Consider the following 13008-nt stretch of genomic DNA (forward strand, 5'->3'; position numbering starts at 1 on the left):
GGTTGATTCCAAGTCTTTGCTATTGTGAATAGTGCCGCAATAAACATACGTGTGCATGTGTCTTTGTAGTAGCATAATTTATAATCCTTTGGGTATATACCCAGTAGTGGGATGGCTGGGTCATATGGTACATCTAGTTCTAGATCCCTGAGGAATCGCCATACTGTTTTCCACAATGGTTGAACTAGTTTACAATCCCACCAACAGTGTAAAAGTGTTCCTATTTCTCCACATCCTCTCCAACACCTATTGTTTCCTGATTTTTTAATGATTGCCATTCTAACTGGTGTGAGATGGTATCTCATTGTGGTTTTGATTTGCATTTCTCTGATGGCCAGTGATGATGAGCATTTTTTCATGTGTCTGTTGGCTGTATGAATGTCTTCTTTTGAGAAATGTCTGTTCATATCCTTTCCCCACTTTTGGATGGGGTTGTTTGTTTTTTTTGTTAGACCTAATACCATAAAAACCCTAGAAGAAAATCTAGGTAGTACCATTCAGGACATAGGCATGGGCAAGGACTTCATGTCTAAAACACCAAAAGCAACGGCAGCAAAAGCCAAAATTGACAAATGGGATCTAATTAAACTAAAGAGTTTCTGCACAGCAAAAGAAACTACCATCAGAGTGAACAGGCAACCTACAGAATGGGAGAAAATTTTTGCAATCTACTCATCTGACAAAGGGCTAATTTCCAGAATCTACAAAGAACTCAAACAAATATACAAGCAGAGGATCTTATGTACTATTTCATTGATATACTTACCTGGAGATTGCAGCATATATTAACTTTGTTAAATTATATTTTTGAATATATGAAAATGAAAAAGAAAATGTGTTGTAATGCAAATGGATAATGCAATATCTGATTGTTTTTGGCCTGGGTCATGGGAAAAAATGAGAAATCAATCAAATTAAGTGCACACTTTAATCTTATCATTTTATAAGGAAAAAGAAAAATGATTGTCCCTGAAATGTGGAGATTTCACATCTTTCCAATACTCTGTATCATTTGAGCTTCTTCCCAGCAGTTGATATGTTTTTTATCTTTGTTTTAATAATAAAATTATTATTATCATCATGTCGTCATCATCATCATTATTTGGAGTAAAAGAGATGTGAGGTGTTGATACCGGCTCACACCTTTTTTTCATGACTAGAAAGGAGAAAATATGCTCTTTGAATGTTTGTAGTGTTTATGTCATCAGTACCTAGGTTGCCAAGTCTTATTGAAAACAGCTGGGTGCCTGTTGCCTGCCTCTCCCTTTGTTGGAACTGTTGCCAGAACAGGTAGTCAAAAATGGAAAGTAAGGGAAAATTCAGGCATCTGAGGTGTCTCTCAGGAAAGCAGCTGTGGCTTCCTTAGGAAGCAGTCATTGTTTCCCACCAGTCAAGACTCTGTGTACCCTTGGGTCCAGTTCTGGAATGGCTGATCCTCTAGTTTATGACTTCAGACTTAGGCGAGAAACCATTTGGGCAGTCCCATCTCTGGCAGAACACTGAGAGAAATCCCCCAAGCTGCAAGCCATATGTGGGTTGCTGGCCTTCTATTAGCCTGTGCTGGGAGGTTCCCATTTACTGGGGCTCTAATCACCCCTTTGACATAAACAAAAACAATACGAAAGAATCTTTTCAAAACATATCTTTTCAAGATAGGCTGTCTTATTTTTAAAACCAGACATCACTATGATTTCTGTAAACATGGCATGTTTTCCCTAAAAATGAACTCATTTTTAAGAGAATTTTTTCGTTTCCTACATAGTAGATAAAGTCAAATAATTTGTTTAACAGCACACTAAAAATCCTGGATAAGCTGTATTGAATGTTATTCCGCATTTGTAAACACACGCTCTTCCAGATTGAAGTTTTTGTACGTCAAGTATTGAAAACTGTTAGCCATGTGGGATGCCTTAGACTCTTTATTTATGTCAGAGAAATGCCAGAAGTATGTTTTGCTCTTTGGAATACACTGAAAATCGGTGTGCTGTGGTAAGAGGATTGGGGAGGAAATGGGCGACACCGCCAGTTATTTAGCACAAAAATGACCTTTTGGTAAAAGATTAGGACTGAATTATTTTCTTGATCATTTTTTATGGAAACAAACCTCTGGTTTTAAAATGTAAATGCTTTAAATTTTAGCGGTCAGTAGTAAAAGGTATTAGAAAGGTGTAGTACTTTGAATTTAGATTAAATGCCGTGTTTCTCATCATTCAGGAGATTTCTGTTAGGACACTTAAGGACTATGATGAATCCAGCAACAGCTTATTCAAAAGTCTTCTGTTTTAAAACATGCTGGATAGGAGGCAAACAATTTTGTGCCAATGTTAGGCATACGCAGAAATATTAAATGAAATTGTTTGTAGTTGCAGCTAGAACTTATTTACAGAAATATAAGAGTAAAATAAGAAAGTTAATGAAAGAATTTTTAGATTCACAGAACTATCTTATACTTCAAAAAGTAGTGCTGTCATAGTTTTCAGAGCATGGGGTCAGGATATTTTGAATGGTTTGCCCATCACTAATTTTAATGAGTAAAAAGTCTCAACAGAGAGTCAAGCTAGGTATAATGTTCGTCAGATGCCTTGTTATTTTTCTGCTCTTGTTTTATTCCCAACTTTATAAAAACTAAAACAGATCATTCTTAAAAGTTTTTTATAGCCATGATTTTTTTTAAAAAATTCTTCTCACATCCGTAAAAAGTAAAACACATGAGGTTCCATGGTGAGCACCAGAGGAAGATTATTGGTGGAAAAAGATTATTTCTCTAAAGTACACCTTTACTAAGATACTTTTGCCAGCACGATGTTCAGTGTTCTTCCAAACGTTTCTTCTCACAAATGATATTTGGTCCTTTATTAATTTGACCTTATTGCAACCCTCTCTCTATGTATCCTTACTGTTTCTCCCCTGTAGTGTTTAAGAAAAAGTCCAAAACGTCACTCTTCTCTAGCATTAAGAACTTGGATGATTAGAAAAATACAAATTCAAGCTTCAGTGTAAACAAGGCACATCTTCTGGGCACCCCATGAATATATTAATGATTTACGTCACAGACATAATTTGTGATTCATGATTTATAAATCACAGACATAATCAAGTATGGTTGTCTCTAAGTTTTCTCTGAGTGTTAGTTGTGGTAAATCTATTTTCACTTTTATTTGTTTATTTATTTATTTATTTGTTTGTTTAACTTTATTTTTTTTGAGACAGAGTATCACACTGTCGCCCAGGCTGGAGTGCAGTGGCGCGATCTCAGCTCACTGCCAGCTCCGCCTCCCGGATTCATGCCATTCTCCTGCCTCAGTCCCCCGAGTAGCTGGGACTACAGGTGTCTGCCACCATGCCTGGCTAATTTTTTGTATTTTTAATAGAGACAGGGTTTCACCGTGTTAGCCAGATTGGTCTCGATCTCCTGACCTCGTGATCTGCCCGCCTTGGCCTCCCAAAGTGCTGGGATTACAGGCTTGAGCCACTGCGCCTGGCCTATTTTCACATTATGCTAGTGTCTATATACCTGACCTTTTGACAAATTTAAACTAAAAATATAATAATCTAAGCTGGAGAAAATAGAGAAGTTGGGTCAGAACATCAAGAGTATGTGTATCAAAATATTTAGAAATTCTCCAGGAAAACAATGTAAATAGAAATGTATCAGTGTTTACAAGGAAAGGCAAGAATCAAGTAGTTATTCAAAGACAATTTAAAAATCCACATTATTGGAATGTCATTCTCTTAGAACAAGGGTTGGTAATATTGTAATTTTTAAGGCCATCTATCTCATAAAAACACTTTATTCATAACTTCCAAATCAAAGATGAAAAATTCACAAATGTTTTTGAGAAATGTAGCATCTATTTTCACTTTATGCTAACTATGGTTTATACAATTTTAACCAGATGGGTTTACATGTACAGTAACTAATTCATGCCAACTGTATTAAAGTATATTCTCTGAATTATGGCTAGGCTTTGGAGACCTCTAAGTGATCTCTAATCTTTTGACTAATATTTATGGTTTTCAAATGTTATCATGATAGTTTAAATGTGATCTGTATGAACAATAGGCTTCTCTTCCATAGTATTGTCCAAAAGGATGCACACTTTCTTAGGCAGTTTAGACCTTTAGAAGTGAGTAAATAATTGTATATAATTAGGGAACTGAAATAATGGTTGAAATTAAAGACTCTGCATTTGCTGTGTAAATTGAGCTAGTACTTTTTGTTACTCTAATTGCAAGTGTCTTTTGCCCCCATTGAATCGTAAAATCTGCTGTTTCCATTTTCGGAGTTCAGCTGAAGCAGTGAAAACTCTGTTTTAATGTGTATTTTGTATTTATCTTTTTAAAACTTGATTGTGTTATGTTTAGTATTTTCTCCTGTTTGAAAATTAATAACAGTAGATATTTATTGATTGAATGATATTCTTTTCAATAAGGTGTGCAACAAGCACACAAACACCTCTTCTGATACTATTGATATTCTTTTCTATAAGGTGCTATTATCACATGGTCATTCACATGAACTTTCTTTTTACATTGTTTTTCATCAGCTAAGAACTGTGATATACATTTATAAACTAATGTAATACTGTTTGATTTAAAATTTAGATAGAAAAAACATTAAAAGGTCTCGTATTAAACATAGCTGTGATTGTATTCTCTCTTGAATGGGGTATAGAAATAAGCACAATGGGATAATGCAAGACTTCCAAGTAATAGATGCAGTATTCGGAAATTATTTCTCTAACATTTTCTTTGCCTTTCTCTGAATATGAATAAATATTTTGGTAATATATAGAATATTTTCAAAGCTAAAGTCAACAATTCTCAATTTCTTATAAGTTGGCATTTGTGAAACTGGGTTTCACAAATTTTTTCTAGAAAAAAAATCTGTAATTATCTAATATATTTCTGATGTTTCCAGTTCATAAAGAGCTACAGCACATTTGGCTCTAATTTCTATTCTAGTTCCATTGTGCTTACTTGTCCTCTTGCGCTCAAAGGAAATAGAGATATTTTGGTGCAATCCAGGTTTGATCTCTTTTTGGGTTCTTATCTGTACAGCAGACAATGATCATCTCAAAAAAAAAAAAAAAAAAAACATTGTGTTAAAAAGTATATTTAACACAGGGTTAATTTTAGTTTTCTTTAAATGATTTAGGAAAAACATGCTGCATATTTAATGTGTTTCCTTTAAATCAATTCTTACTGTTGCGATTGTTATAGTTCTCTTAAATAGTTAACTGGCATTTTCTTTTTTTTTTGAGACAGAGTCTTGCTCTGTCACCCAGGCTGGCTGGAGTGCAGTGGCACGATTTGGGCTCACTGCAAGCTTCGCCTCCCGGATTCAAGCCATCCTCCTGCCTCAGCTTCCCAAGTAGCTGGGACTACAGGTGCCCGCCACCATGCTTGGCTAATTTTTTGTATTTTCGGTAGAGATGGGGTTTCACTGGGTTAGCCAGGATGATGTCGATCTCCTGACCTTGTGATCCACCCGCCTCGGCCTCCCAAAGTGCTGGGATTACAGGCGTGAGTCACTAGTTAACTGGCATTTTATAAACCTCACTGATATTACAGAAATAATGTAATTAACTGGCATTTTATAAACCTCACTGATATTACAGAAATAATGTTTCAGAAAAATGTACTCTTCTATGTAGGGCCAGTGCATACATTTGTTTAGAATACAAAATAGTTATTCTACTATTCTAATTTTTAAAAAATTTTAGGGAAATTTTAGTAAATAAGTATATAAACCTATATTTGACTAAAAACATGTAATTGACTAAATAGTATAACCTTTCAATTTGTTGTAAAGTGACTAAGTCTGTCACTTTTATACTTAAAATAACTCAAATTTCTTCCTTGACAAGTAGAGTAAGTGACTTCATCAGTCAGCAAAATGGCTTAGCTCATTTAACATGTTTATTCATCCTATTAGTCATTCAGGGATATATACATAGTCACACCACTGCTGGCAATACACATAAAATTAAATAAGCTATATATCAGTGAATGTTTTCTATTTTAATCTTTGTGACAATAAATACATGTTTGGGAGACAAAAAATTTTAGCAATTTCAGAGATTTTATTTCTCTTGTGAATAATTATTCAAGTACATTAAAGCTTTCATTTTACTTCTAAGCTTATCTAAAGGCTAAATTATTTGAAAAGTCTTATTTCATCACTTCCACAAAGGCTGTGGGAGGTTCCTAGATAGTTGTCATTGGAACTTTCCACTGGACAAGGTGATATTTGTTTTTTTGTTTGTTTGTTTGTTTGTTTTTTCTGTCTTCTGGTTGCTTATTGATAAATATAGTAAGTGGATTGAAACCGGAAGAGACAGATATGTACATAGGTGTAAGTCAAATCCACCGGATTTCTTTGTAATTTGAAGGTTTGCAATTTGAGAGCATGCAACAAGTACACGAATACCTCTTCTGATACTATTCTCTCTCCTTTAAGATTAGATGCTTGATTTGCTCATCATTAGAGCCATTTGATTAAGGCCTCTTAAAACACAGACATAAACTTGGGTGAGAGGGTACATCCCTATAGGCCAACTAGGGAGGATGAGATGGGAGGAGTGCTTGAGCCGAGGAGTTCGAGTACAGTTTGGGCAAGACCTTGTCTCTTAAAACAAAAGCAACACACACACACACACACACACACACCCCTGAGAGGAGCAGCAGAATAAAACACCAGTCCCCATTAGGATTTTAATATGGATTACTGACAGATTAGCCACCTGCCAATTGATGAACATTTTGGAAAGGCCTGGTGGAAACGTGACAGCATCTGTACAGGCCAAAGTTCAGGCATCAGAGTTGAGGTTCCTGGGAAGTCAAGGAAATAGCCTGAAGACAAGGACCACTAATGATGTGTTAGCACAAGGAGGACTTGACACTAAGAATGAACTTCCTCTGCTTTATGTTTAGAATCCATCTGTTAAAATCATGGGACTTGCCTAGAACTAGGATAAAATAAGTGTGCATTGAGTTTGTATGTAGTTGGAAACATCATATCTGTAGATTAGAGACAAATACTGCAAACTAAAACGTCTACAGTTTCATCTATTTTTCCACTAGTCTAAGTAGGAATTCTGTCTTTATTTAACAAATATTTGAGAAATGTGTTAGTGAACTATCAAGTAAAGTAACATATTTAATCTAATCAACTAAGGAGACCTAAAATAAATGGCTTAATACAAAAATCAAGAGAACAGTTGGAAAAGGAAAAATGTAAGTGGAGTGACTACAGTGATCAGGTGGTTATATTGACTCTATGTTAAATAATTTTCTGACTTAAATTTATATGTGAAATATGTATTTGAATCTATTATATGTTGTATATAATATATATATAAACATATATTGTAAAATATAAAATTAACTCTGTTTTCTTCTACTGAAATATTTTCTAATGGAATAGTATTTCAGAGTCACATATTTTTAGCAGGACACATTTATTTTATTTTATTTCTATGATCCTTTGCCAATCTGGATTTTATTATATATAAAAATTCCAAATTTGTTCTTAAAATATTGATTGTGAAAAGGTCTCAGAAGCCTAGCAGTTACTGCCACAAGAAAAAAAATAACTAGGAAAATGTAGGTGATGACTACAGAAAAGGAAATTAATTCACTATAGATGTTCATATTCTTTGAAATGGTTTCCCAGGTTTTGCAGTTAGATTTTACTGGGGTTACTAGATAAATGTAAAACTTTGTTCTAGCTCTGATATTTAGTAGTTTTGTGATTCCCTGGTAAAACCACATGAATTTTGAGTTCCCACTGTCTCATTGCCAAATTGGATATCAGTACTCCAAAGTTTGTCATGAGAATTAGATGACATAATCTAATAAAGGCATGTAGGACAATGCCGGCCTAAGCGAAGGTCTCCACTGCACATTAATATAATCTGATCCTGAGCCCTAGCCTTAACCAGTTGTACATCTCTTTGAAGGGATAACACACAGGAGCCTGAAACAAGCAAGCAAACAAAAAAACAAAATAAGACTGCGAACCGCAGCACTGCATTTTTGGTAGGAATTTAAAAGCATTTCAGATAATTGGAAATGGGAAGATTTTTGTGATTTACTTAGAGGTAGGTCCTACAGGATAAAGGATATGAATCAGAGTTTCAAAGGTAGAAAGATTTAGTGGAAAGTGGTGGATTAATAACAAGGCATAACTACACATGCAATCTTTTCCACTTCCTCTTTAGGTAAAAATGTTTAACAGTACTGGGAGTCGAGATGAAAGTATGGGTAGTCTAGGGGAATTGAGAATGGAAAAGAGGAGAAGTATGAGATTTATGAGAATACTCCAAAACTTTATATACAGCTTTTGAGGTTTCACTGAAGTAATTCTTCTCAGCCTTCCCTCAGGGAGATCATCCTTGTGACTGCAGACACCAGATTCAAAACCAATAAAGACTTAGAGTGCCAAATATAGTTTCAATTCCACCACCCCGCACAACACAAGGTATCTATTAGTTGCTTGTTGAATATTCTGGATCTAAAGTAAATTATTTACTCTGATATTATAGATTTATCATCTCTGTCTCACTTGAAAAGCTATCTTCTCAGCGCCCCTCTCAGCATTAACCCATTTTCATGGACAAATGCAACTCAGGGCACAAGTCTAAGAATTTTAACAAATACTCCCCCCAGCACAATATTATTTTACCTGGCACCATCAGAAGAAATCCCATGAGGTCATTTCTCTTGAATTACAGTCAAAAGAAACAAAATCAAAACCAGCCTTTAAATACATTGTATTTGACTTCTGAGGCAACTCCAAAATGTTAATATTATTCTTGACTTCTCCTTCAATAAAACTGCTGATTTTATTTTTAATATTTTTTCATATTGTGAGTGTTATAGGCTAAAAGGAAGGCACGAATTCGAAGAAGTCCATCAAACTGGCTAATGTGAAGGATGATGGTTCTCTAGAAAGATCCAGGAGGTTCATATGAAACTGAACAACCCACTCATAAATCTAAACATCCTTGTTTGGGAGGATTGCTGTTGTTGTTGTTGTTGTTTTGCTTGGTTGTATTTTGCTTGTTGGCAGTGCTTTTTTCCTCATTCATGCTTTAATAGCAAAATCAGTACAGTTGAAGGTATTTTCTGTGAATTAACAGCTGTCCTTAGTTAACAGTCTTGACTTCACCAGAGTTCCCCACCCCAGAATGCTCCCATGCCTTTATCTTCTTACTTAAATGTTCTGTCTTTGTATATTTCAGTGAATCTTCCAGGTATAGTGATATTCTTCTTGGGGCGAGGCATCTGGTCCTATTTTAATAGTATGGAGGGGAAGTACACACATATATGAAAAAATATAGAGAAACTCCTGCACAGCTATCCCAATAACTCTGGTTGTTTTAACATTGTTTTCTTTCATCGTCATTCCAGTACCCAACCACCTAAAATGGTGATCAGGAAAGCAATCCAATAGTTTTAATTATCAGTACCTAGGCAAGAGCAAAGGGAAGGGTTTGCTGTTGGGAAATCTGATGGTGCAAAGACCATGACCGGTGCCTGGATTGAACAAACTCAATGAACTTTGAGGCTGCTTAATATGATTTAGTTAAGTCTTCAGTGTGAAATAAATATGCAATTACATTTTTACACGTGATAAAATCAAAAGACTAAGGTGGTAAATCATCAGCAGTGTTTAGAATTTAATCCACATTGGACAAAATTCATAGTAAGCTAGATCATACTGCCTTGGAGGGATTCTTTAACAATGTTTTTATTTCTCCTATTCCAAAGGTTTCTTAACCTATGTAAGCAATTAGATCATTTAATATAATACATACACCATGCTGTATCTCCAAATGTCAGAAGAAATATTTGAATATCTAACTTATCTAGCCCTATTCCTTGAAATGACCCAGATTTGTGAATATAAGAAACAAGCCACAGAAATAAAACTTTTTAACTCTAGCTCCTATCTTCACAAACCCTGTTTTAAGTAAAATTGGCTAAGTTCTATCAGTGAGCAATTGCTAGATTTAATTTAAATAACTTGACTGCCTAAAATATCCATGTTCATTTTCCTCTAGGGAAATATTTTTAATTCAGTTGAGCAATAGTATTGATTCACTTCTAACTTTTTTTTTCTCTTTGTGTTTTTTTTCTTCAGATTGTTTTCTCCATTTGCACTGCTTTCTGGGGAGTTAGAAGCATGAAACAACTCACGTCTGTCCCCTGGAAATAACCTGAATTTGTACATGATTCTCTTCTTTTAATGAGTTGTCCACAAACATATTAAAATGTAATTATCTTATATAATGCTTATATGAACTATTTCTTTAATGAAAGATAAAATTACTTATTTACTATTGTTTGCTTTTCACATTTTTTATTTTCTATTAAAAATTAAAGTCACTTATGGTTACTTCCCCCCTTTATTACTACAATTAAAAAAAATTCCAAATATAATCATGTTATATTAACTTACAGCCTATAAGACCACAAGTATAAAAAGAAGGGATGAACTTAACAACAGTAAAAACAAGAAGGATATTGCCTTTGCATCGATTTGAAAACAATGTTTCCTTTGATGTCTGCTAAAATTATGCATAGACACATATTTGTAGTCATAAAAATGTATTACATTGGTTGTCTTCCTAAGGCCACATTTACTTTTGCAAACCATATAACCTAAGAAGCTGCATTCCAGAAAAAGACATCACTGAGGCCAGATACGGTGGCTCACTCCTGTAATCCCAGCACTTTTTGGGGCCGAGGCGGGTGGATCATGAGGTCAAGAGATCGGACCATCCTGGCCAACATGGTGAAGTCCTGTCTCTCCTAAAAATATAAAAATTAGCTGGGCATGGTGGCATGCACCTGCAGCCCCAGCTACTCTGGAGGCTGAGGTAGGAGAATTGCTTGAACACGGGAGGCAAAGGTTGCAGTGCATGGAGATCTCACCACTGCACTCCAGCCTGGGCAACAGAGTGAGACTCCATCTCAAAAAAAAAAAAAAAAAAAAAAAAAAAAAGACATCACTGAAGGAAAAATGAATAGAATTTGACAGAATTAAGTTACTTTGTCATAGACTTCTCTAATGTGCTTGTTTCAACAGGTTACTTTGTCATAGACTTCTCTAATGTGCTTGGTCCATTTGTTTTGGCAGACTGAGCAGCATGCAGCAATTCTGCATTATTTAAAATTGTCAGAACAATGTTAATTCTCTAAATAAAATGACCCAAGGTGTTGTGTATACATTGTTCATTGGGATTGCAAAAATCCGCCAAGTGTTTCATTAGGAGGGAACTGATAGGGATAAGCAGGATGAAGTCCAAAGAAGGAGGGCTGGAAAAAGTTAAAAAAATATATATTTATTTTTCATTTACCCAATATTTCTTGAAATCAAGTTAAAATTAATAATTTAAATAACCAAAGACACATGTACTAAAAAAATTAATGCCGTTCTTCATTGAGCTTTGTCTATATTTATCACTAGGTTAAAGAGCCTTACTAGTAGATAATCTCATATTAAAAATATGTTATTTAACCTTTGAATGGACAAAAATATGGAGTATTAAGAGAATCAGACTGCAGGTGTCTATGTGAACTCAGGATACAGAATTGAAGCACATTTAGTTTTCAAACTGGAACAGCAGAGGAAGATTAAATTTGGCATGATGAAAAAGCAACAAATTCAATCTCAAGTATCAGAAGTGGGTTTGGCTTTGCTTCATTCTTTTTATACTTCTTAATTTAACACATAGTTATGGAAAATAAATAAGCCTATAACAAATATTAAATCCTGCTTTTGTCCTTTATCAACAATTTTTGCAGAATTTTATATATACAGAATCATGTTACAGTAGGGAGCCCTCTGCTGGCTTGAAATTATGCAATTTAAGGCATAAACATTCTCAAGACCCTGATTCTACATTCTAGAGACTTTTCAGTGTGTAAAATACATTCTTCAGTAATGGCAAAGAAAAGAAACTTTTTGCTAATCTTTACATAGTTGTTTAGTATGTCAAAAGAGCTTAATGATTCCCCAAGGAATGACACATAAATATGTGTAGATGCTTTAATATATGTGAATTTATACGATTAGCCTAAAAATGAGTTTAATAATGGAAATGTTAATAAATAATTCCCCCAAATAATAAAAGATCCTTTTGTGGTGAAGTTCAGTTTTCTTTGAATAAATTGAATTCTGTCTATTCTCTCTTTTCTCTCTTCGGTTTACCTCACTGTGATTGTGAATGGTTTTCTATTAGAAATACAGATATTTTCAAGACACAAATTTGTACCAGTGAAAGTGGGAGTGGTTACCAGACAGGTAATGTTCCTGACACTTCCTATACAAAAATTATAACAGTGAGAAAATTATGACAATGAGAAATCTGACCTAACAGACTCCATCTTGCTTCTAACCTCCAAGCTGTCCTTGTTTATTCCCAGGCACAGGCCAAGCTAACGTTGGGAGGAACTTAGTTTACAGTTTGACTTTGAAACAAAAATGATAGCAGCACTTTCCTAAAACAAACTCCCTTCTTGCCTGAGGCCAAGGCTGCCTTTGTAGGACTAATTAGCCACAAGATTAGAAAATAGGCTTAGGAGTCATACAGCTAGAGGCCACAAGATTCGAACTCTCCCCAATTGCTCCTAGGGATAGCATAACTATTGTGAAACCTCAGATTGGTGCTGGAGATATTTTTTAGCTCCTGCACTCCATGGATCAGCTGGCACCACCCAGATGGATACACTGACTCATCTGGTCTTGTGGCCCCCTCCAAGAACTGACTCAGCCAAGAATAGCTGCAAGGCTCTTTGATTTTTATCTCTGACCTGATCAGTGAGCACTCTCCATTCCCTGGCCCCCTACCCACCAAATTATCCTTAAAAAACCCAGTCTCTGAATTTTCAGGGAGACTGATTTGAGTAATAATGAAACTCCAGTCTCCTATTCAGCTGGCTCTGCATGAATTGAACTCTTTCTCTATTACAATTTCCCTGTCTTGATAAATCGAC

At 35.0% G+C, this 13008-nt stretch overlaps 1 protein-coding gene across 1 annotated transcript in view; it reads left to right on the forward strand.

The window, feature by feature from the left end:
• The window catches only part of AGMO (alkylglycerol monooxygenase), a 355080-nt gene extending 344731 nt beyond the window's left edge, over positions 1-10349 (forward strand). The window contains exon 13 of the mRNA XM_023216020.1: positions 10151-10349. Coding sequence (XP_023071788.1) covers positions 10151-10225 — 75 coding nt within the window. The 3' untranslated portion in view covers positions 10226-10349. The remainder of the gene's footprint in view (positions 1-10150) is intronic.
• The last annotated feature ends 2659 nt before the right edge of the window (positions 10350-13008 follow it).

The sequence above is a fragment of the Piliocolobus tephrosceles genome, chromosome 8, assembly GCF_002776525.5.
Source record: "Piliocolobus tephrosceles isolate RC106 chromosome 8, ASM277652v3, whole genome shotgun sequence".
Classification (NCBI taxonomy): domain Eukaryota; kingdom Metazoa; phylum Chordata; class Mammalia; order Primates; family Cercopithecidae; genus Piliocolobus; species Piliocolobus tephrosceles.